At 46.2% G+C, this 26,480-nt stretch overlaps 1 protein-coding gene across 1 annotated transcript in view; it reads right to left on the bottom strand.

Moving 5' to 3' along the window:
* LOC124720276 (protein-S-isoprenylcysteine O-methyltransferase) overlaps positions 1–26,480 on the bottom strand; it is a 40,097-nt gene that overhangs the window by 10,680 nt on the left and 2,937 nt on the right. The window contains exon 2 of the mRNA XM_047245592.1: positions 16,798–17,059. Coding sequence (XP_047101548.1) covers positions 16,798–17,059 — 262 coding nt within the window. The remainder of the gene's footprint in view (positions 1–16,797; positions 17,060–26,480) is intronic.

Genomic DNA, 26,480 nt, shown 5'->3' with positions numbered 1-26,480 from the left:
AGTGTGATAGGTGTGCAACCCTTCTGCAAATTTCTGCAGATTTCAATGCTGGGCCATCAACAAGTGACAGCATGCAAACCATTCAACGAAACAACATCTATATGGGCTTTCGGAGCTGAAGGCCCACTCGTGTACCCTTAATGACTGCATGACACAAAGCTCTACGCCTCGCCTGGGCCCCATCAACACTGACATTGGACTGTTGAGGAATGGAAACATGTTGCCTGGTCGGACGAGTCTCGTTTCAAATTGTATTGAGCAGATGAACATGTACGGGTATGGAGACAACCTCATCAATCCACTGACCCTGCATGTCAGCGGGGGACTTTTCAAGCTGGTGGAGGCACTGAAATGGTGTTGTGTTCGAGTGGTATGGGACCCTTGATACATCGAGATATGACTGACAGGTGACACATATGTAAGCGTCCTGTCCAATCACCTGCATCCATTCATGTCCATTGTGCATTCTGACACACTTGAGCAATTCCAGCAGGACAATGTTGCACCCCAAACATCCAGAATTGCCACAGAGTGGCTCCAGGAACATTTCTCCAAGTTTAAACACTTCCGCTAGCCACCAAACTCCCCAGACATGAACATTATTGAGCATATTTGGCATGCCTTGCAACGTGCTTTTCAGAAGAGATCTCCACCCCATTGTACTCTCATGCATTTATGGAATGCGCTGCAGGATTCAAGGTGTCAGTTCCCTCCAGTACTACTTCAGACATTAGTTGAGTCCACGCCACATCGTGTTGCGGCACTTTTGCGTGCTCACGGAGGCCCTACGCAATATTAAGCAGCTGCACCAGTTTCTTTGGCTCTTCAGTGTACATCAGTCGTCTACAAGCTATCACATAAACACATACTTTATAGCTCAATTTATTACATATCTTGAGCTTCCAGCTTCTTTTCACATTCTAATCTGTCATTAGCAGATGTGGACAGCTACGTGCATATGTGGGACATAAACAACACAATAGTGTATACAATTACATTCATTAGCTGATACAGACACAAAGCTACCATATAGTAGTACAGGCACAGCTGCTACGGTGTGACCAGAAATGTTTGCAATCCTGTCTGTGGATAGTCAATAACATTAAGTAAGCTACTGGCATATTACATTCATTATTCTCAAGTGTGCTATCTTATTAAAAGTAGTGAATCAAAACTCTCACATTATATGTTGTGCCACATTATAAATTACAGTACAAAGTCCAACTACAAAATGTTATGTTGGGGCCTTTCGATGAGGTGTGCCAAACAGTCTATAAAATAAAATAATGTTGTAGCAACAAATATGTCATGTTGCACATTAGAACCAGTAACAGATTATATACTAGGAACTCCCTCTATTTTTTCCTTTCATATGGTTTTATAATGAAACTGGAAAGCCATAGTTGGACTACACCATGTCGCTACAGTTATTTTGACAATATATTACAGTACAGATGTGGAAGCTAGAGGAGTTATGTGGAGAAGTGAACTCCTTTGGACCATCTAAATTACTGTACCAGTTATGCAAAATGGAAGTAGTGGCTACAGTTTTGAGGGACATAGTCTCATTTAGAACACACAGTCTTGTAGTACTAACTGATTCATAGCTCATACATTGTGTGTCATGTTAAACATACAAATATAACATTCATTGCCATGTTAAAGAAACTCCTCTCCTTCACATAAAACCTGTAATATATTGTTGAAATAACTATACTGACATGGTGTAACCCAACTATAGTTTTCCAATTTTATTACATCATCATATGGAAGAGGGGATTTGCCTGGTATATACATAATCTGTTATTGGTTCTGATGTGTCCCAAGATGTATTTGTTACTACATCAGTATTATTTTATTTCGTAGACTGGCTGGCACACCACATCAGATAATCTTTTGTAGTTGGACTTTGTACTGTTATTTGCAATATTACATGTGGCATGAGACACAATGTACGGATTTCGATCTTCTACTTTTAGTAAGATAACACATGTGAGAATAATGAACACAATGTGCCAGTGAATATTGCTCTAATAGATCATTTAATGTTACAGACTATCCACAGATCGGATTGTAAACATCTTTGGTCTTACCATAACAGCTGTGCCTGTTCTACGATATGGCAGCTTTCTGTGTGTTTCAGCAAATGCACGTAATTTGTGTACACAATTGTATTTATTGTATTGTTTTTGTGCTACATGCACACAGAATTACAGTGTATAACTGTCCCTGTGTACCAGCAATGTATCAGAATGTGAAATGAAGCTAGAAGCTTAATGTGCATAACTTGAGTTATAAAGTACACGTATATGTGAGAATCTGTAGATAACTGATGTATAAAGCAATGTCACCATTTCTGAAAGTATTACAGGTGCTTGAGAATGACCCACAGTTGAAACTTGCCAGCTGTGCAAACAGTGAAAAGAACACAGCCTACATGGACCATGTTTTCATTCTCATGAACCAGAATGTCTCTTTAGACATTCTTCGTGACCAGCTGTTGCCCTCTCTACTACTGCTTCATGACAAGCAGGCTGTGGACACGCCTATCTTCCAAGAGGACAACAGCAACATTCGCAATGCTGCACATATACATTTCGGATACTGTGAACACTTGGGCTCTGTTTCGCCACTTTGCTTAACACCATAGAAAATACATTTATTATTTTTTTTTCTGCGCAGAAAACAAGTTTACTGGCAACGAATGTTACATTGATGAAAAGGCTGGACTTTCTGCAAATTTTTGACATAATCACTGTTGCAATCGATGCACATCTGCACGCACTGTGGCAGTTTTCGTACATCCTCATCACAGCACTCTCCTGTCACGTCGTGCAGGTAGTGCTCGGCCTCGTTTTCTGAGCCATCATAGGTCTGGAAATACATTCCATCCACGTGCGACTTTAATCAGGAAACAGATGAAAATCAACAGGTCCCAAGTCTGGACTGTTGGGGGACGGGTGATACGTTGTCGGATGTGCAGTATGGGGACGAGTGTTTTCTTGAAGAATACACACTCCTTTCATCAGCATCCCCCTCCTACAATTCTGAACGGCACGATGCAGTTGATTTAAAGTATCACAGCGGCGAGCAGCATTTATTGTTGTACTGGTAGGTATATACTTGCACAACAATGCACCTCTTCTGTCCCAGGACACAATGGCCATAACTTTGCCGAAAGACAACATTTTTTCGAGCTATCGAGGCTTTGACAAATTCGAATGCCGCCCCTGACGATACTTTTCCTCAGATTCAGGTGCTGTGTAGTGTACCCACATTCTGTCACCTGTGACAACTGAATCTAAAAGTTCCTCACCCCGTTCAGCATAGCACTACAGGAATCTGCGGGCCACTCGACACGTTGACATTTACGGACTGCGGTGAGCATTTTGGTGACCCACCTCCGTGCACACCTAGCAATAATGCAAATGTTTGATCAAAATCTTGTAGGTCATACTCTTACTGATTTCAGGGATATTACCCCAATCTTCGAGCATTTCTTTTCCCATTTTTGCAGTTGTTTCGGATGAAACCGAAGGCAGCCCACAACGCTGCTCGTCAGCTACATCTGTATGCCTGTCCTTGAACAAACACTCTGACCCACTTCTGCACGTTTTTGATATCTGTACACTGTGGGTCATAGGCTTCACATAAGTGACAATGAATGTCAATGGGGGCAGTGCCCTCGGCACGCAAAAAATGGATCACTGCACACAACTCGCATCTGGCAAGAGAAGTGAAGGTGGTCTCCATCACAAACGTCTGCTGAATCAAGAATGAGTATCACAGTGGGCTCACGTTGGAGGATTTGAAAGCAGGGGTGGGAGGCACGAAGCTACATGCCAGTGTTGCCACATCTTGCATAAAAGTGTTCCTCACAGCTCCAGTGCTTTGGAGATCTTATTTTACGGACATGACTCGTATCTGCAACAATTTGGAACAGCAAGTTAAATGTAGCACAGTATTTGTGTAAGGAGCACTGCCACTGTCACAACTGCGCACTCTCTGGTTTAGTAACTGTCCAGGTGCGAAAGCTTTAACGTCATTCTTTCGAGTATTCCCTTGTTATACCCTCAAAATGGGACTGCTGTAATAAATAATCCCACAAAATGTGAAGTGTGAGCAGTAATAAGGCTTATTTTGGCACAAAATGTTTCAGCAGCAAACATTCATCATCAATTGTATACAGTCAAAATGTCACGAGTGCAGGTCAGATTTTTTAAAAGTGGTACAATAAATACTCATGATAAACGGTTGGTTGGTTGGTTTAAAGGCCTGAGAAAGGACCAAACTAAAAGGTCATCGGTCCTTTGTTTCCTAATAAAACAGTGCCACAATTGTGAGAATAAACTGGACGAAACATATAACACAAAACGGAAAGAAAGGAAAAGCCACAAGAACGAAGGGAAAGCAACAAACACTAAAAGGAACAAAAGAGGTCAAGAAAACAACAGAGAGACGCTAGAAACAGAAGAGAGTAAAACATGAAAGCAGATTGCAGTGGCTTGCCAACCACAGGAATAAAGCCACTCTGCAATACATTAAAACCTCCACCCTAAAAGCACTAGGGTGGAGGACACAGAGGGACAAAGGACATGGGCTAAAACCTACATAGAATTATAAAACCCACTCTCATGGATAAAATGTAAAACTAAAGTTGCTGTGGAGGCATTGTCACCTAACACCGAAGGCAGGGTGCTGGGAAAGTTAAAGGTCTGCCGCAGAACGGCTAAAAGTGGGCAGTCCAGCAAGAGGTAGGCGACTGTCATTTGGGAGCCACAGCGACACTGAGGTGGGTCCTTATGACGGAGTAGGTAACCGTGCGTTAGCCACATATAGCCAATGCAGAGCAGGCAGAGGACAACTGATTCCCTGCGAGAGGTCTGCATGGAAGACTTCCACACATTCATAGTCTCCTTAATGACATGCAGTTTGCTGTGCGTGCTGTTATGCCATTCCATCTCCCAAAACCAGAAAACCCTGCAGTGTAAGACAGAACGCAGGTCAGCTTCGGAGATGCCTATCTCCAGAACTGGTTTCCGTGTCACCTGTTTGGGCAGCCTGTTGGCAAGTTCATTACCAGGGATTCCGATGTGTCCTGGGGTCCACACAAACACCACAGAACAGCGGGACTGTTCCGTGGCATAGATGGACTCCTGAATGAATGCTACCAGAGGGTGGCGAGGGTAGCATTGGTCAATAGCTTGTAGGCTGCTCAATGAGTCAGTACACAGGAGAAATGACTCACCAGGACAAGAGTGGATGCACTCCAGTGCATGAGATATGGCCACCAAAGCCTATGTGACCATCAGCCATTGAGCCGTTTGTGTAAACCGCTTCAGAGGCCCGGAACACAAAGGATCGAGAGGAAGTGACAGTGGAGAGCGGCGGGGTTAACGGAGTCCTTAGACAAAGCTGCGGCCGAGGCGTACACCATGGAGGGGTACGTCAACGGACCACAAGTAGAGGTGGTAAAGGGAAGGACTCCAGTTTGGAGACAATGGACTGCACGCGAACCGCAATCGTTGGCCCCAATCTGGGCCGCCGATGCGGGAGATGGACTGCCGCGGGAGAGAAAAGGGGACGGTAATTCAGATGCTCAGGGAAACTAAGAATGTGTGCTGTGTAACTGGCAAGCAGTTGCGCAAGTCTGATCTGCAGTGGAGGGACACCAGCCTCCACCAGTACGTTGGCCACTGGACTCGTCCTAAAAGCTCCTGTCGCTAATCGAACACCACAGTGGTGCACAGGGTCGAGTAAATGCCATGCTGAAGGCGCTGCTGAGCCATAAGCCACACTACCATGGTCAATTCAGAATTGGACAAGGGCTCTGTAGGCTGCAGCAGCGTACAGCGATCTGCACCCCAATTGGTGTTGCTCAGGCAACGGAGGGCATTGAGGTGGTGCCAGCACTTCTGCTTAAGCTGATGAAGATGAGGCAGTCAAGTCAATCAGGACTCCTAGGAATTGATATGTCTCCATTACAGTGAGTGGATCGTCATGAAGGTAAAGTGTGGGTTCCGGATGAATGGTACAATGCCGACAGAAGTGCAAGACACACGACTTTGTGGCTGAAAACTGGAAGCCGTGGGCTAGAGCCCATGACTGCGCCTTATGGATGGCTCCCTGGAGGCGCCGCTCAGCAACAACAGTACTGGAGCAGCAGTACGAAACGCAGAAGTCGCCTGCATACAGAGAAGGTGAGATGGAGGGCCCGACAGCTGCTGCTAGACTGTTAATGGCCACTAAAAGTAGAGAGACACTCAATAAAGAGCCCTGCGGGACTCCATTCTCCTGGATATGAATGGAACTATGGGAGTCACCAACTTGGACACAGGAAATATGGAGCAACAGGAAGTTTCAGATAAAAATCGGGAGTGGTCCCCAGAGACCCCACTCATATAATGTGACAAGGATGATGCCGCCAAGTTGTGTCGTATGCTTTACGTAAGTCAAAAAAAGACAGAAATCAGGTGGTGCTATCTGGAAAAGGCTGTTCGGATGGCAGACTCGATGGACACAAGATTGTCAGTGGTAGCGCGATCCTGGCAGAAGCAGCCCTGACATGGAGTCAGCAAGCCACACGATTTCAGGACCCAACCCAACCACCGGCATACCATATGGTTGGTTGGTTTGTGGGATTGAAGGGACCAGACTGCTACAGTCATCAGTCCCTTTTTCCAAAATTTCAAACACCCACACAGAATAAAAACGAACAATGGAAAAGACGGCAGATGACACAGGACAGGAAAGACTTAAGACAGAGACCAGACAAAAGGAATTAAAATCACACAGAGTGCGACAGTGGTTGGCCGACCATAGAGGCAAAAAAGGAAAAGCCAACCACCAAGAAACACATTAAAAACTCAGTCTAAAATCGTAGGCCAAAGGCCAGACTCAACACAAAAAAGGCAAACACTTAGATTAAGTGATAAAAGCCCCCTGCCCGAATAAAACGCAAAACTAAGCCTGTCATGGCAGTCTCATCTGTTAAAAGGGCACAGAGCGTATCAGGCAGCACAAATGTCTGCCTGAGTACAGCTAAAAGGGGACAGGCCAACAAAATGTGGACCACCGTCAAAGCCGCCCCGCAGCAACATAGAGGTGGGTCCTCACGACACAATAAATAACTGTGCGTCAGCCGGGTGTGGCAATGCGGATCCGACAAAGGACAACTGAGTCCCTGCGAGTGGCTCGCATAAAGAAGGACTCACCTGAGCAGGAGCGGATATACTCTAGGGCACGAAAGATGGCGACCAGCTCAGCAGTGAAAACGCTGCAGCCAGCGGCAATGAATGTCGTTCGTAGTGGTCCCCTAGAGTGAGAGCATAACCGACACGGACCAGCAACCATCAAACCGTCGGTGTAAACAATGCCAGAGCCCTGATACGTGGCTAGGATGGAATAAAAGTGGCGGCGAAAGGCCTCTGGAGGAACTAAGTCCTTCGGGTCTTGTGCCAATTCCAGCCGAAGGGGGTGTACGCAGAGGGGCCCGGAAAGGAGGTGGAAGAGGGAAAACCCCAAGCCCGGAGAGAAGCTCTCCGACACGGACTGCGATCGTACAACCTGACTGGGGCCGACGTTCTGGGAGACGGACGACCGACTGAGGGAACAGGAGACGAGAATTAGGATGCCTGGGCAAGCTACAAACATGCGTAGCATAAGTGGCCAGTAAACGGCGGCGTAACCGCAGTGGAGGGACACCTGCCTCCACAAGTATGCTGTCCACAGGGCTGGTCCGGAAAGCGACAGTGGCAAGTCGGATCCCGCTGTGAAGGATTGGGTCCAGCACCTGCCACGCAGATGGGGATGCTGAACCGTAAGCCAGGCTCCCATAATCCAGACGGAACTGGATTAACACCTGGTAGAGCTGTAAGAGGGTAGACCGGTCGGTGCCCCAGCTGGTGTGGCTGAGGCACTGCAGAGCATTAAGATGCCGCCAACACGTCTGTTTAAGCTGCTGAATATGTGGGAGCCAAGTTAACCGGGCATCAAAAACCACACCCAAAAACCGATGTGTCTCCACCACAGCAAGAAGTTCGCCGGCAAGATAAAGCCGCAGTTCTGGGTGAACTGTTCGTCGTCGGCAGAAATGCATAACGCAGGTCTCGGCAGCCAAAAACTGGAAGCCATGCGCTACAGCCCAAGACTGTGCCTTGCGGATAGCGCCCTGCAGCTGATGTTCAGCAGCTGCAATGCCAATGGAGCTATAGAAGAGGCAGAAGTCGTCAGACGTTCCCAATGTCGCAGCGAGCCCATTAATTGCAATTAAAAACAGGCATACCGTTAGGACAGATCCCTATGGTACCCCGTTCTCCTGAACTTGGGAGGAACTATAGGAGCCCGCAACTTGCACGCGGAAGGTACGATGCGCCAGAAAATTTCATAGGAAAATCGGCAGTGGACCCCGACGTACGCCTTCCGCATGTCGAAAAAGACAGCAACGAGGTGCTGACGGCGGGCAAAGGTCGTACGGATGGCAGACTCCAGGCTCACCAGATTATCGGCGGCAGAGCGGCCCTTACGGAATCCACCCTGAGACGGTGCCAGCAGGCCCCGAGACTCGAGTACCCAACTCAACTGACGGCTCACCATGCGTTCGAGCAACTTGCACAGAATGCTGGTGAGGCTAATAGGGCAGTAGCTGTCCACCTCCGATGGGTTCTTGCCAGGTTTCAAAAGGGATAACAATGCTCTCCCGCCATTGCGACGGAAACTCACCCTCGACCCAGAGACGGTTGTAAAGGGCGAGGAGGCATCACTGACAGTCCACTGAGAGGTGTGTGAGCATCTGACAGTGGATGTGATCTGGCCCGGGAGCTATCTCAGGGCAAGCGGCTAGGGCACTGTGGAATTCCCACTCACTGAATGGAACATTGTAGGATTCAGGATGGCGGGTGTGAAATGAAAGGCTCCGACATTCCACCCCCTCTTTAATGGAGCAGAAGGCCGGTGGGTAATTCGCAGAAGCGGAACTCAGAGCAAAATGCTCTGCCAAGTGGTTTGCAATTACGTCAGTGAGAGCGCAGGGACGCTAACAGGGGTCCGATAGCCATAGAGGTGCCTAATCTTGGCTCAAACCTGCGTAGGAGAGATATGGAGCCCAATGGTGGAGACATACCTTTCCCAGCACTCCTGCTTGCATTGGCGAATAAGGCGGCGGGCCCGCGCACGCAGCCGTTTAAAGGCGATTAGGTGTTTTATTGAGAGATGTTGCTTGTGACGTTGGAGCGCCTGCCGGCGATCTTTAATTGCCTCAGTGATCTCCAGTGACCACCAAGACACAGTCCTTCGCCGAGGGGACCCAGAAGAACAGGGAATGGCAGACTCGGCGGCAGTAACGATGCTGGTGGTGACTGAGTGAACCACCGCATCAATGGCTTCATTAGAAAGAGGCTCAATAGCGGTCATAGAGGAGAACAAGACCCAGTCAGCCTTATTCATAGCCCATCTGCAAGGGCTCCCATAAGAGTGACGCTGTGGCAGCGACAGAAAGATCGGAAAGTGGTCACTACCACACAGGTCGTCATGCACACTCCATTGAACAGACGGTAAGAGGCTAGGGCTGCAGATCGAAAGGTCGATGGCTGAGTACGTGCCGTGCACCACACTGAAATGTGTGAAGGCACCATCATTTAAAATGGAAAGGTCGAGCTGTGTCAATACATGCCCAACAGTGGTGCCTCGACCTGTTGCCACTGACCCACCCCACAGAGGGTTATGGGTGTTGAAGTCGCCCAGTAACAAGAAAGGTGGCGGCAATTGGGCTATCAGTGCAGCCAGGACATGCTGCGGGACATCACCATCCGGTGGAAGATAAAGGCTGCAGACAGCGACAGCCTCTAAAGGTGTTTGTAGAGGGACAGACTCGCTGTGAAGGGAGTGAAGGATGTAGATGCAGGCACCACCAGACACCCTTTCATAAGCTGCCCGGTTCCTATAATAAACCCGATAGCCACGGAGGGCTGGGGTTTGCATTGCTGGAAACCAAGTTTCTTGAAGAGCAATGCAGAGGAAAGGGTGAAGGCTGAGAAGTTGTCGAAGCTCATCAAGATGGTGGAAGAAACCGCTGCAGTTCCACTGGAGGATGATATTGTCCATGGCTGAGAAAGGCGTGAAGGGACTGAGGAGACAGATTACGCCGCTGGGTCACCTGCTGCCTCTGAGCACCTGTGCTAGTGCTATCCATTGCGTCTGAGGGACCGGCGAGATCGAGGTCCTCAGTGGACGCCAGAATCTCCACCTCGGCCTCAGACGCAGAGCTGGAAGGTTGCGGTGGGGTGGGTGCCACCGCGAGTTTCTTGGGCTTAGAGCTCTTCTTCTTTGATTTCTCTCGCTGCTCCTTGGGTTTCACTGGCTGGGAGGGCTTCACGGTTCAGTCTCCGGGACGGAGGAGGATAGCGAAGCCCTACGACCAGCTGGTTGTGGGCACTTATGCCACTGTCTGGCATCGTCAGCCTTCCCACTTGTGGAAGCCTGGGAAGGGAGGGACCCAAGGGACCCCTTGCGAGCGTGAGAAGCAGAAGTTGGACGCTTCTCCGGCTTAGAAGCGGGGATGAATGTGTGGGGGGATGTTGCTCCCGAGGTAGGTGGCGTAGGAGAAACAGGGGGTATAGTGCCCTTACAGGCAAGGGGGCATGTGTTGTACGGTTCGACGAGCTGACTGAAAGTTGTGTAACTGATGGGGCTAACACAGTTGTCATTGCAGCGGCATAGGAGGAACTCATTCGCACAGGATGGAGCCGTTCATATTTCCTCTTAGCCTCAGTATAGGTCAGTCGGTCCAGGGTCTTATATTCCACGATTTTGCGCTCTTTCTGTAAGATCCTGCAGTCTGGCGACCAAAGTGAATGAGGCTCTCCACAGTTGACACAGATGGGAGGCGGGGCACATGGAGTATCGGGTATCGGGATGTGATGGGCGTCCGCATTCTCAACATGTGAGGCCAGAAGTTCAGCGGGAAGACATATGGCCGAACTTCCAGCACTTGAAGCACCGCATCGGGGGAGGGATATAGGGTTTGACGTCACAACGGTAGACCGTCACCTTGACCTTCTCTGGTAACGTATCACCCTCGAAGGCCAAGATGAAGGAACCGGTAGCAACCTGATTGTCCCTCGGACCCGATGAACACGCCGGATGAAATGAACACCTTGACGCTCTAATTTGTCGGGTAGCTTGTCATCAGACTGCAAAAGTAGGTCCCTATGGAAAATAATACCCTGGACCATATTTAAACTCTTATGTGGTGTGATGGTAACGTTAACGTCCCCCAACTTGTCACAAGCAAGTAACCTGCGTGACTGGGCAGAGGGTGTCGTTTTTATCAAAACTGACCCAGAGTGCATTTTGGACAAGCCCTCCACCTCCCCAAACTTGTCCTCTAAATGCTCTACAAAGAACTGAGGCTTTGTGGACACGAAAGACTCCCCATCAGATCTCGTACAAACTAGGAACCGGGGCGAATAACTGTCACTGCCATTCTGATACTAAGCAACACTGCACAGTGCAGCGTGGTAATCGCACCCAGGGACGTATCGTCGCCCAAGAGATACAGTGCACCGTGTAAGGTGCCCTTCTCCAATTGGCTCACTCTTTGGAAGGATTTAGAAAGATGGAGGTCAAACCCGAGAGGAAACCATCACATAAGGCCGAAACTTTTGAGACTCCTTTTAGTCGTCTCTTACGACAGGCAGGAATACCGCAGGCCTATTCTTACCCCTGGACCCACAGGGTCCCAGCAGCTTACAAACAACGTTGGTGAGGCTGATGGGCTGATAGCTATCCACATCAAGCGGGTTTTCACCAGGTTTGTGCACCAGAATGATGGTGCTCTCCTGCCACTGCGATGGAAAGATGCCATTGCACCAGAGGCGGCTGAAGATGACAACAAGATGTCACTTGTAGTGAGAAGAGATGTTTTATACCTGACTGTGGATCCGAATGTTTTATATCTGACTGTGGATCCGATCGGGCCCAGGAGCTGTGTCAGGGCAATGTGCAAGAGCACTGAGGAGCTCCCACTCTGTAAATGGGGCGTTATAGGATTCACTGCAGCGTGAAGTGAATGAGAGGACGTTCCCTTCCAGCCACCGTTTGAGTGTGCGAAAGGGTGTGGGGTAATTCTCCGTTGCAGAGGCTCGAGCAAAGTGCTCAGAAATCACGTTTGCGTTGGTACATAACTTGCCATTTATAGTAACACCAGGGACAGCTGTTGCGACCTGGTACCCGAAAAGATGTTTGATCTTTGCCCAGACTTGGGGAGGTGATGTGTGGCACCCAATGGTGGAGACGTATCTCTCCCAACACTCCTTCTTCCGTTGTTTGATAAGGTAGTGTACGCGTGCATGGAGCTGTTTAAAGGCTATGAGGTCTCCAGGGAAGGGTGCCACTTATGTCGCTGTAGAGCTCGCCGACGCACCTTAATTGCTTCAGCGCCTCCTGGTGACCACCAAGGGATTGCCTAATGCAAATGGCACCCTAAACAGTGAGGGATCACGTTTTCTGCTGCAGAAACAATTGTTGAAGTCACCTGCTCAACCATCACATCAATGTTACCGTGTGAGGGAGATTCAGAAGTGACAGCAGAGGTGAAAGTTCCCCAGTCCGCCTTGTTCAAAGCCAATCTGGGCAGGCATCTGTGTGCCTGACGCTGGGGCAGTGACAGGGAGATGGGGAAGTGGTCACTACCATACAGGTCGTCATGTGCTCTCCAGTGGATAGATGGGGGAAGTCCTGGGCTGTAAATTGATAAATCAATGGCCAAGTAATTACCAAAGCTACACTGAAATGTGTGGCGGCCCCAGTATTTAAGAGGCAGAGGTCGAATTGCAACAGTGAAGTTTCGACATCTCTGCCCCGGCCAGTACGCTTGGTACCACCCTACAAGGGGTTATGGGCATTAAAATCTCCCAGGAGTAGAAAAGGTTTAGGGAGTTGATCGATCAGTGCAGCTAATACATTCAGGGGTACTGCACCATCTGGAGAAAGATATACATTGCAGACAGTTATTTCCTGTGTCCTTATTCTGACAGCCACAGCTTCGAGAGGGGTTTGAAGGGGCGCCTGTTAATCACAGACCGAGTTTAGGACATAAACGCAAACTCCACCTGACACTCGATTACAGTCACTACGGTTCCTGTAATAACCCTTATAGGCGCGGAGGGCATTGGTCCACAGTGCCAGGACTCAGGTTTCCTGGAGGGCAATGCAGATAGCAGGTGTAAAGCTTAACAGTTGCCGTAGCTCTATCAGGCGGTGGAAAAAAACGCCGCAATTCCACTGGAGGATGACATCGTGAGACTGGAAAGGCATGGAATATTTAATGAGGCAGGTTACACCTCAGAGTCACCTGCTGCCTCTGATTTATTGCCTGAGCAGTCTATATCCATTGTGTTTGAGGGTCTGGCGAGATCTAGGTCCTCACCAGACGCGAAAATCTCCACCCCATCCTCAGCCGCAGAGCTTGTAGGTAGCGGTGTTGTGGGTGCCACCGCAATTTCCTTGGTATTAGGGGTTTTCTTTTTGGATTTCTCTTGTTGCTCCTTGGTTTTCCCTGGCTGGGAGGACTTCACTGGCTCAGTATCTGGGACTGAGGATGAGCGTGAAGCCCTACCAAACAGCTGCTTTTGGGCTCTTCAGCCACTGGGAGGTGTCGTCTTTCCCACTAAAAGAAACCCAGGAAGGGAGTGACCCAAGGGACCCGTTCCTAGCAAGAAGCCGAAGAAGTCTTACGCTTCTCCAGCTTAGAAGTGGGGACGGATGTCCCTGGTGGTTGGGGGGGTATGTCTCCTGAAGTAGGTGGTGCAGGAGCAACAGAGAGGGAAATGCCCCCCACCATTAAGGGGGCAGGTATTGTCTTCTGGCTCTGAGAGGTGAGCTGCGTTGGCGGAGCTGTTGTAGCGGCAGCGTAAGATGATGTCATACGCACAGGATGCAGGCGTTCAAATTTTCTTTTAGCCTCAGTGCAGGTCAGTCTGTCCAGGGTTTTGTACTCCAAAATTTTCCTTTCTTTCTGGAGAATCCTGCAGTCAGGCGAGCAAGGCGAATGGTGCTCTCCGCAGTTGACACAGATCAGAGGCGGTGCACATGGAGCATTGGGATGTGACGGGCGTCCACAATCTCGGCATGTGATGCTGGAAGTACAGCGGGAAGACACATGGCCAAACTTCCAGCACTGCATCGGGGGAGGGATATAGGGCTTTACATCACACTGGTAGACCATCACCTTGACCTTCTCGGGCAATTATCACCCTCAAAGGCCAAGATGAAGGCACCGGTGGCAACCTGACTATCCTTCGGATACCAGTGGACACGCCAGACGTAATGTACACCTCGCCACTCTAAATTGGCGCACAGCTCATCGTCAAGACTGCAAAAGAAGGTCTCTGCAAAATATGATACCCTGGACCATATTTAACCTCTTACGGGGCGTGATGGTTACAGAAACATCCCCTAGCTAGTAACAAGTGAGTAACTCCCGTGACTGGGCAGAAGATGCTGTTTTTATCAAGAATGACCCAGATCTCATTTTGGACAAGCCCTCCACCTCCCCGAACTTGTCCTCTAAGTGATCAACAAAAAACTGAGGCTTCATCATCAAGAAAGATTCCCCATCAGCTCTAGAACATACAAGGTACCGGGGTGAGTAAGATCCGCCGCCATCCTTAGCCTGACATTCCTCCCACAGTGTGGCCAGGGAGAGGAAGGATTTGGGGTTGTACTTCAGTGCATTGAATTGAGCTGGTGATCGCTTAGAGACTGCTGGTGTTTCACCACCAGCAAGAGAAGATGGACGACGCTTCATCGTGTGTCACCTGCCCTGATGCCACCCACTCCGACCAGGAGGCCTCTCCACGGGCACCACCCAGCCGCAGCGAAGGCCACCTGGCAGGATGGCCATTGCTGGGAGTCCCGATGCCCCAGGGGGATCAGCTACCCCTTGGCATACGTGGGGAGTTAACGGCGCAGGCATCAGCAGAGCGATCCCTGTGTAGTCAGGGGGCTACAACCAACAGGATGCATGGAGGCCCCACCACAACGGACTGGCTACCGTGTGGATATCAGGTGCAAAGTAGTCCATGATCATCATCGACACAGAAATCGACACTGCATAGTGTATGGTGGAAAATGCACCCAGGTAGGTGTCCTCGCCCAAGAGATGGAGAATGGGCAGGACTACAATGCGACGATGAGAAAGTGGGCTAAAGATCTCAATGTACAATGGACCAATCCACCTTATAAGGTGCCCTTCCCCAATTGGCTCGTTCTTCCAGAAAATCTTAAAGAATAGAGGTCAAGCCCTAAAGGGGACCATCACATAAAGGCCGAAATGTGTGAAACTTCTCTTAGTCACCTCATACGACAGGAAAGAATACCTTGGGCCTATTCTAACCCTCGGACCCGCAGGGAGGCGTGATAAATGACCTTCTGTTGTGAGTAATGGATATTCTCAAAAAAATTTGATGAAACAGTTCATGAAAATAAAAGATTTGCCACCTCTGAACTTTCTGAACAATTCCCACAAGTTTCTCCTAACTTAGGCTACCAAAAGTTCTGTGCTCGATGGGTATCCAAACTGCTCACAGAGGTCCACAAAACCAAATAAATGGGCTCTGTCTTAAGGCTGCCTTGCACCCTATAATGCAGGAGGAGGTTTTGCGGCTGGTATTCAAACTTAGGTGGTATACGTAAACGCTACAACAAAATGACAGTCAACGGCTTGGGACTGTACTAATTCGCCATGCAGGTCCAAGAAAGACTGTCAAACTTCGTCATCAAGGACAGTTATGGCTACAGTTTTTTGAGATGCTGAGGGAGTTTTGCTACTTGAATCTGTGGTGTGTGGATTGACAATCACTTCCGATGTCTACTGTGAAACTTCGAAGCAACTTTATTGAGTCATTCAAAACAAATGTCGTCATATGCAGACACCCAGTGTTGCCTTTTTGTAGGACATTGCTTGTCATCATGGTGCCTAAAATACTATAAAGATTTTGAAGCAATTCAAATGGGACATTTTTGATCATCTGCCTACAGCCCACACTTGGTGCCAAATTATTATCATCTCTTCACTGGCAAAGAATTGGCTTGCGTCTCAGCACTTTTATGATGATAAACTTCAAAATGCTGTGAAAGATTGGCTATACACACATGAGGCAGAGTTTTATGAAGAAGGAATTTTAAATCAGTAGCAATCTGATCTTTTCATAATGCTGTCATTATTCCATACTTGGATTTTCCATTATGCAAACATAATAGGATACATAAAAACTTTACTCACCAAACAGAGACAGCAGAACACACATATAAAAAGCAATTGAAATTTGCAAGCTTTTGGAACCAGTGATTCCTTCTTCTGGCAGAAAGTTCAAAGAGGAAAGAATAGTGACAAAGGAAAAAGTCTGACGAGGTTCAAGAAAAGGGGGAGTTTGGAAAAGTCGCCAGAGCACCAAGGCAGGAAAGACTTACCAGATGGGATCAGGGGTTCTGGGTGACTCTTCCAAACACTCTCCCAGCCCTAAACCTCATCAATCCTTTTCATTCATCCCTCTTCCTCCCCTTTCAAACTTTCTGCCAAGAGGAGGAGCCACTGGCTCCGAAAGATTGCAAATTTTTGTATCTTTTTATATGTGTGTTCTCCTGCCGCCATTTGGTGAGTAGATTTTTTTATCTATCCAATTACATTATATTATTTTCAAAATTTGATTATTTTCAATGATATATTAGCCAATGGGATCATTAACTGAAAATTATTGATTTAAAAAACTGGAAAATAGGTATTCAAGTGTATCTTACTCGGAAAGAAATACCACTCCGCAGCAAACTCCAGCCAGCTGGCAACTGCAGCAATCCCGTACGCTGCACTGTGGTTCAGGATGAACGAGTCAACTGACAGTGTCTTGGGGTTGGTGGCCGCGATCGTCACGAACTCGGACCAGTGGAAGAAAGCCATGAAGCAGACGTAAAGGCCGAACACTGCCCACGACCGGCCGCCGGCCCCCACAATGTAAAGGCCGACAGCAAACGCCCAGGCGAGGAATGCCGCACGCACTGCAATCTGTGAGAGAAATAATAATAATAATAATAATAATAATAATAATAATAATTATTATTATTATTAATATTATTATTATTATATTGTACTTTATTCAATATCGAATGATTCATCTCATATATACACCACTGGCCATTAAAATTACTACACCACGAAGATGGCGTGCTACAGACGCGAAATTTAACCGACAGGAGGAAGATGCTGTGATATGCAAATGATTAGCTTTTCAGAGCATTCACACAAGGTTGGCGCCGGTGGCGACACCTACAACGTGCTGACATGAGGAAAGTTTCCAACCGATTTCTCATACACAAACAGCCATTGACCGGTGTTGCCTGGTGAAACGTTGTTGTGATGCCTCGTGTAAGGAGGAGAAATGCGTACCATCAGGTTTCCGACTTTGATAAAGGTCAGATTGCAGCCTATCGCGATTGCGGTTTATCGTATTGTTCGCTTTGACGGCACTTTGAACAGTGGACGTTACATTTCAGATGTGTTACGACTCGTAGCTCTACCCTTCATTTGATCCCTGCGAAACCCTACATTTCAGCAGGATAATGCACGACCGCATGTTGCAGGTCCTGTACGGGCCTTTCTGGATACAGAAAATGTTCGACTGCCGCCCTGGTCGGCACACTCCCCAGATCTCTCACCAATTGAAAATGTCTGGTCAATGGTGGCCGAGCAACTGGCTCGTCACAATACGCCAGTCACTACTCTTGATGAACTGTGGTATCGTGTTGAAGCTACATGGGCAGCTGTACCTGTACACGCCATCTGAGCTCTGTTTGACTCAATGCCCAGGCGTATCAAGGCCATTATTATGGCCAAAGGTGGTTGTTCCGGGGACCGATTTCTCAGGATCTATGCACCCAAATTGCATGAAAATTTAATCACATGTCAGCTCTAGTATAACATATTTGTCCAATGAATACCCGTTTATCATCTGCATTTCTTCTTGGTGTAGCAATTTTAATGGCCAGTAGTGTACAAAACAGGGTACAATTCTTAATACATAACACAATATCACATTCTTCTGAATATGTCACTGATTAACAAAATGATTATACTACAAACAAAATGTTTTGCTTAACTCTATACACATATTTTTTCATGGCTTTTAAGTATGATATTCTTCTAAAAGGGTCTTTGTAACAGGAATTCCTTAGCTGAAATATGAGCTTCCTTGTGGAAAACGTAACTGTACTGGGCAGTGCACTGGCTAATCTTAAACCTGCATAAAGTGAACCCTTTTCATAGAGTGCTGTGTTGTAGCTGCCGATGTGAAATTTTTCCTTTATTCTATTCAAAGGAACCATCGGGCATTTGCCTGGAGCGATTTAGGGAAATCACGGAAATATATTCTTTGATAACTTACATGCTAGAGTGTCAACACGTGTGTACCATATTAGACTGCTTAAACCGAGAAATTTTACACTAATATCCCTTTTTACTAACTCGTTGACTATGTATTGTGCAATTTCATCATGAAAACTACTGTTGTTGAACTCCATGGGACATGTTTTACTGTTTACATTTAAGTGGCTTTCATTAAAGTACTGAACAACTTCATTTGTCACATTATTACAATGAATCTCTAGTTCATTAAATGATTCCTTTTTACATACATCATCTACTGTTGTTGCACAGAGCACAGAAGCAGCCACTCACGGACTAGTTAATATAGGGAGGAATCTGTCAGGGCGAGACAGAAACAAGATGCATACAAAATATGTGTCTTTCTCAGTTGCTATTTGTCACTGTCTATAACAAGACAAGGAACAGGAAAACAGCTGAAGCTTCAGGTCTCGTATGAGAAAATGAATATAAGGAAAGGAAGGAGAAATAGTTTCTAGTATGTATGGGGAATGAAAGAAAGAATTATTTTTTACCTTTCACTATCTGTTGCACCCTCTACAAGCCACAAAATGTCAAATATACAGTCTGTGTTCTTTCTTTGTCTTTCTCTAGTACCTGTTCATGGTGTGTCCGAGTGATTTAAAGACAGCCAGGAGCCTGTAGAAGACGAGAAATAGTTGGGCTGACCATTGTCATGAACAACTACAGAAATTGTGGCGAAAGTGCACGGAGTGATCCAGACGGAAAGGAGGCAAACAACTCACAATGTTTGTGAAATCATTGGACTTTCATACCGGATATGTCAAAGCATTCCAGCTAAAGAATTAAACATGTGACAAACTGCAGCGAAGTTCGTCACCTGGCTTTTGAACGCCAATATCGAGACTGAATCACAAACAGAGGTTCAGCGACCCAAATTTCCTATCGACAGTCATAAGTGCTGACAAGTCACAGGTGTACAGTTAAGACCCTGGAAACAGCAATCTTAGCAATAGAAGACACCACCTCTCCACAGCCCTTCGCAGCATAATCAACTAGTTTGCAGAATTGCTGTAAGGAATTTCTTCTGTGTGGTCAGAAAGTAACAGGGAAGTTCTACTGTGATGTTTTGAGGCAACTGACAGAGCCATTACATGCAAACAGTCTGAAAGATGGGAGAATAAACACTGGCTGCCCCATCATGGCAATGCATCTGCACGTCTTGCCCACTGTGAGGGAATTTCTGGAAAAACAAGACAACTGCCCCTACTCACGCGATCTAGCCCGTTTCGATTACTTCTCCTTTCCAAAAATGAAATTAAATTTGAAAGGGTGGTGTTTTCACTCCACAGCACCCATTCAAGTGGTACTGCAATTAATTTTCCACGCGATTCAGTCAGCCGATCTACAGCACTCTTCCAGCAATGGGAAGATAACTGGAAACATCGAGTACCAGTGTGATGGGAGCACTTCAAAGATGATGGTGGAAATTAAAACGTAAGATAAGTTTTCCGATTTTTACGGGAATACACTAAATAATGTCAGTAGCGATTAGTACACTGTTTTGACAAGGTGTACGGGAGTTTTTTGGACACACGGTACATTCTCCCCAAGTGTCATCAGCTACCAAAGCTCATGACTGCCACCTCCTCCATATGCAGTCATTACTGGATGGCCCTCTCATAATTAGGGCACTTAAAACCCTACTTCACCATTCTAAACTAATGATTTTTGTTCTGCACAGCCCTCTTAAAACTACCTCCTTATAAGAATCTGCAACTGTTATGAGCAGACAAGTTAGGAGACTAGCACATGTTGTGCCTACTTCATTGGCTCCCCCGTACACGTGCAGCCCAATACCTCACATCAGAAATTGAATATCTGTAATCTCATCATAATTTTAACACGAAGACTCGCTATATGCATCTGCTTCTACACTCTGAAAACCACTTTTTGAGTAGCGTATGACAGAGGGTATGTACCACTGGCATGGAACGGGTTGCAGTATGAATGACTGTTTAAATGCCTCTGTGCATATTATAATTAATCTAACATTGTCCTCACAATCCCTATCTGAGCAATACAAAGGGGGTTGTGGCAATAATCAATTTTTGACAATGTAATTTAAATGGATAGGTGAAAAATCTACTCACCGAGCGGTGACAGGACAACACACATATAAAAAGGTTTTACCTACGGAAGCTTTCAGAGCCAGTGGTTCCTTCTGGCAGAATGGTTGAAGGGGAAGGAAGAGAGGTGAAGGAAAGAGCTAGAGAGGTTTAGGGAAAGGGGTAGAGTTCGGAAAAGTCACCCAGAACCCCATTTCAGGACAGACTTACCAGATGGGATGAAAATGACAGACTCTTTCGATAGAGAAGTGGTCACAGCAGAATGTTTTAGACAGGAGAGCTCAGCAACTTTAAACGTGGACTAGTCACTTCACTCAGGTATCAAGTCCATCACAGACATTTCAACACATCTAGACTTGCCCGAGATGACTATCGGTGATATGACTGAAGTGCAAATGTGAAGAAACAACCAGAGCTAAACTGAGACCAGACCGACCTCACACGCCGACAGGCAGAGATTGTCAAGCAATATACAAGGTGGTTGTAAAACACAGAATAAAATTATCAGAAGGAGCCACCTATGAATTCGAAAGCACTACCAGATGTCTGGTTAGTACAATGACAATGTGTACGGAGTTAAAAAGAATGGGGGTAAAATAGTTGAGCAGCTCTTTGTAAGCCACGTGTTTCTGCATTTAGTGCTAAGTGATGTTTGAGATGGTGCACAGACTGACACAGGTTTGGCGAATGCCTGGAGAATATTACCTGCCATCTTATGTATTACCAACAGTGAAGAACATAGGTGGTGGCACTACGATAGGGTGGCAGGAGGAGGAAGGGGGGGGGGGATGCTTTTCTTGGTTCAAGTATAATCCCCTTATTGCACGAAAGAAAATGCTGAATGTAGAAGGGAACAAACATTTTACTGCATAGTGTACAGTAGACGTACAGTTCAGAGGTGACTACTGTTTCTATCAACGCTATTATGAAAACGATAATTGCTCTTCACCCTATAGCAGAGATGCTGAGTCACAGACAGGCACAACAAAAGACTATCAAACAAGTAATTATTTTCTAGCTATAAGAAATGATAAAAAAACTTTCCGGTCGAAGTCTGTACAGTCCAGAATCGGTATGCCGATGAGACAAAATCGCCGTGAGCACTGAGGCAATCATCCCACCGATGCACCGAGTTAAAGATACCCGTTCGGCAAACCACTGTGTCCTGCTGTGTGAGGAAGTCTGTAAATGCCTGCTGCACATCCACATCTGAAAGGAATCATCAACCCTTTGAGGCCTTTTTTAAGGAACCGAAGGTGTGATGATCACACAGGGACAGATCTGGACTACAGGGCAGTTCCTCGAGTGCCTCCCAGATTGACCGACGCCTTGTGTCGAATTGCGAACAGCACGGAACTTGGCACGCCATTCCACAGTGGCAGTTTTTGACAGTGGTCCCGCTCGGATGCGTACGGTAATAATGTCGTCGCATTTCCGCATTTATCACACACGTGTCAGAAAGACACAAATGCCGCACTAATCTCTTGCGTACATGCCGGTGCTCGTATACCCGCATCAGAATCGCGCTATATTGCATATATGCTGCAGCATTTGGAAACTTTTTGATTCCCCCTTATAATGTTGTTGTTGTGGTCTTCAGTCCTGAGACTGGTTTGATGCAGCTCTCCATGCTACTCTATACTGTGCAAGCTTCTTCATCCACCAGTACCTACTGCAATCTGCATCCTTCTGAATCTGTTTAGTGTATTCACCTCTTGGCCCCCCTCTATTATTTTTACCCTCCACGCTGTCCTCCAATACTAAATTGGTGATCCCTTGATGCCTCAGAATATGTCCCACCAACCGATCCCTTCTTCTAGTCTAGTTGTGCCACATACTTCTCTTCTCCCCAATCCTATTCAATACCTCCTCATTAGTTATATGTTCTACCCATCTAATCTTCAGCATTCTTCTGTAGCACCACATTTTGAAAGCTTCTATTCTCTTCTTGTCCAAACTATTTATCGTCCACGTTTCACTTCCATATATGGCTACACTCCATACAAATACTTTCAGAAACGATTTCCTGACACTTAAGTCTATACTCGATGTTGACAAATTTCTCTTCTTCAGAAACGATTTCCTTGCCATTGCCAGTCTACATTTTATATCCTCTCTACTTGGACCATAATAATATATGAATATGAATATAACTTCTGTGGGGTGGCAGCTACTTGAATGCACCAACAGAGGGATCCCAATTTTAGGAAAAAATGTATCACTGAACTGTGCGGTATGATAACATGATAAAACTGAATTACAATTTTGTATGTTTTGTTGGGTTAAATACTTCTGAATGTAAGTGAAAACTTTTTATACATATTGCTGTCTGAACATAGTATTTTATAGTTGTTGGTTTTGGTTGAGGAGACCAGGCAGCTAGGTTGTAGGGCTCATCGGATTAGGGAAGGACGGGGAAGGGAGTCGGCCGTGCCCTTTCAAAGGAACCATCGGGCATTTGCCTGGAGCGATTTAGGGAAATCACGGAAAACTTAAATCAGGATGGCCGGATGCAGAATTGAACCGTCGTCCTCCCGAATGCAAGTCCAGTGTGATAGACACTGCACCACCTCGCTATTATTTTATATAGGCTAACTGTTTTTTGGTTATCTTACTAGCCTTTATTTTACCTCCAATGAGAGACAGATTTTTAAATACAACCTCAAGTACCTAATGCGTTGAGATTGATCACAATGTGGCATAATACAAATATTGCAATGATCATATGTATGGCTAGTAATAAATCTGAAAGATGACCTCACTAGTGACCCTTAGTGGTTCAATTGCGGCAAGACCATCAGTCGTGACTCTGCAAAATCACTTCTTATCAAAAGCTGTGGTATGAAGTGCCCTGAAAATACAGTCACTAAAAGCCTGCAACAGAAATCACTATCTATGGGTTGGCTACATGTGACATGCATTCCCCCTCCTCCTCCCCCATCTACACGATACACAGAGGTGACCAAATTCAGAAGCTTCGGATAGAAAACGGCAATAAATACCATCGTTGCTGCAACAAGCCACACTTTGCTACTGGAGGAAGAGGGGGAAATTAGTGTTTAACGTCCCGTCGACAACGAGGTCATTAGAGACGGAGGACAAGCTCGGATTAGGGAAGGATGGGGAAGGAAATCGGCCGTGCCCTTTCTAAGGAACCATCCCGGCATTTGCCTGAAGCGATTTAGGAAAATCAGGGAAAACCTAAATCAGGATGGCCGGATGCGGGATTGAACCGCCGTCGTCCCAAATGCGAGTCCAGTGTGCTAACCACTGCGCCACCTCGCTCGGTTTTGCTACTGGAGCTCGACACAGTTGTACTTCAAGTGGGTTGATTTATGTACCAACATTTACAGAATGGTCGAAACAATCTTCTTTTCCCCATTTGCCAGGAGTCTGGAAGGATAAAAATAGTATTCTTGGAGACAGTTTACTATATCACTTTGTTTCAAATGTTCCAATGCTCTGTAGTGTTCGTGGTATAAAATCTATTTGTATGCCACCAAATCCAAGAAATCTACAAGGGTGTGATGAATAGTAATATCTTCCAGATTGTTTATGTGGAAACTCTTAAAGTTGTTATTTAAAAGAAACTTTACTAACATTCTACATCTTTATTCTTCATGCACACTCATTTATTTCTCAACATAGTCACCCCAGCTATAAAAACATTTCTCATAATGAGAGACCAGTTTGTTGACATTTACACTGTAGAATGTTTCAGTTTGCTGATGGAACCACAACCTCACCTCTGCTTGCACCACTTCAGCACCATCAATGTGAAGTCCTCTGAGGTGGTCTTCAAGCTTGGAAACAGATGAAAATAAGATGGGGCCAAATCAGGTATGTACCGAAGATGATAGATGAAAATGAACTCAAAACATTGTATTGTTGTGCATGTCTCAGTGCTCGTGTGTGGTCTGGCACTGTCGTGCTGGACGAGAGGGGCCAAAGTTTCCTGTGGTTAGAAACTATTACTGCACACTGTTTCTTACACACAAACATGGTTATGTTACACACCTCCGCGGTACACACTACAAGTTGGAGCCCTCTAAAGGCAGAGGGCTGCAACCTGTTTCAGCAAACCGGCAAAAGGCGACCGAGTAATATGCGTGACTCGGAACACCTCAACCGATACTGAGAACAGAACACAAAATTCGGAGGCATTACTTTTCGGCATGCCCTCTTAAGTCAGCCACTGGGTGTTTCTGCCTTTGGGCCTAGGACAGATGTGTACATTGAAGACTCTGAGGGGAAGATGGTATCAGCCAATGAGAGTGAAGATGGTTGCTGTACTTGACGAAATAAGTAGGCCTATTGACAATTTAAAGAAAGATTCATTTCTATTTGTCAAATTTTTAACCCGCCTGGTTAGCCATGTTTGTTAGCACACTGCTTCTGGGATTCAGGGAGCGTAGTGCTTCGAGAATTTCGGGGTAAATTCTAGAAACACTTGGTTCTCCACCGTCTCAAACACCCGATATTTCAATGACAAGGGTGAGAGCCTTTTTACTGTGCCAGATATGTCTGTGTGTGCACGAAGCTCAGCTGTCGTGAGGAGCCACGTGCTGTGTCACACGAGCGGCCCCAACAAGTGGTTCCAAGCAGCATCCTACAAGTTGTTTCAACAAGTCAAAAACATATGGATGATGTTACATTGTGTGTGGTGTCATGTGGATTGTTACAGAGACAGATGAACTGTGTATTATAGAGAGACTTTTACTTTATGTCTTGGCTCTGCATGAGGCAGAACATATGTAACTCTATGAATGTTTAGTAGATTCTGACATTTATCTTGAAACCAGTTGGCTTGCTGGAGTTTGTACGGAATAATTGTTACTTTGGGACAAGAGTCTAAAATATGTTGTTGTATAACTGACAAGAGCCAACGAGTACATAATTTATTTCAAGACTATAGAGCTGGTTAATAATATTCCCTTTGACCTGGTACAGTCTTCGGAGATGAATTAAACGGTGAGAGCAACATAGCTGATAACCCAAGGAAGAGGATCGGCTGCACACACAGTGTGTAAGTCAACTGGAAGAGACGTGTGAGTCGTGCAACCCAACACTGCACTGTCTCCTGTTGTCCAAGACAGCGTTAGAGCAGGTGCATCAGCCCTGGATCAAATCTGCCCGATAGATTAATGATGAGGGCTGGTGGTCTGGACATTGTTTTTAAGTGGTACCCCACATTCAACTATGTGAATAGTGGTCCGATACCTACATCCTACTTCAGTAACAAGATTGGGAAACATTCTCAAAATTTCATGTGGATAATACCAGATGCCAACCAGGAGGGGGTGGGGGCGAGTGACATGAAGGGCATCTGATTACTCTCTGTCACTGCCACTGCAGAATCTAGAATAACACAGTAACCATGTGAAGGCACAGGATAAGGCCAGGAAACAGCAGAAGTACATGTGAAATTTTTTGGGAAAGGTTTAGGAGGAGGAGAGGGAAGAGGGGAACTGCACTATAGATTTGTGTGCATAATGCTCCAAGTTCTTTCTAGAAGGCCAGCAAATAAAGGTAATGGGAATAAGATTAACGGGATATCCCTCCAAAGGAGTGGAAGAAACTGATATCTCAACAGAGCCTACGAAGGGCATTTTATTTATCTTCGGTTTTACCCTTTGGTTGAAGGATGTGATTGTTTACAGCATGCATTTGCAAAGAATACTAAGTAAGTTTGAGTTTCTCATTCTTAATTTTGTTGTTTTTTCTACAACATAATCGAAATAAAAAATTTAGAGTGATTTCATGTTGCAATCGATTGCACCCCACTTAATGTTTCACCCAATGTCTCAAAAATTGATGAACAAATATACCAGAGATTTTGAGAAATCATTTCTTGTTGCTTCTAGCAATCTAGATATTTGAAGAAGAAGAAAAAATAAAAAAAAAATTTTTAAGGTATGATCAATGTCATCTCGTCCGCACCCGGTAGCCGAGTGGTC

The sequence above is a fragment of the Schistocerca piceifrons genome, chromosome 11, assembly GCF_021461385.2.
Source record: "Schistocerca piceifrons isolate TAMUIC-IGC-003096 chromosome 11, iqSchPice1.1, whole genome shotgun sequence".
Taxonomy (NCBI): Eukaryota; Metazoa; Arthropoda; class Insecta; order Orthoptera; family Acrididae; genus Schistocerca; species Schistocerca piceifrons.
The sequence above is the reverse complement of the archived record's forward strand: the minus strand, read 5'-3'. Positions and strand labels throughout refer to the sequence as shown.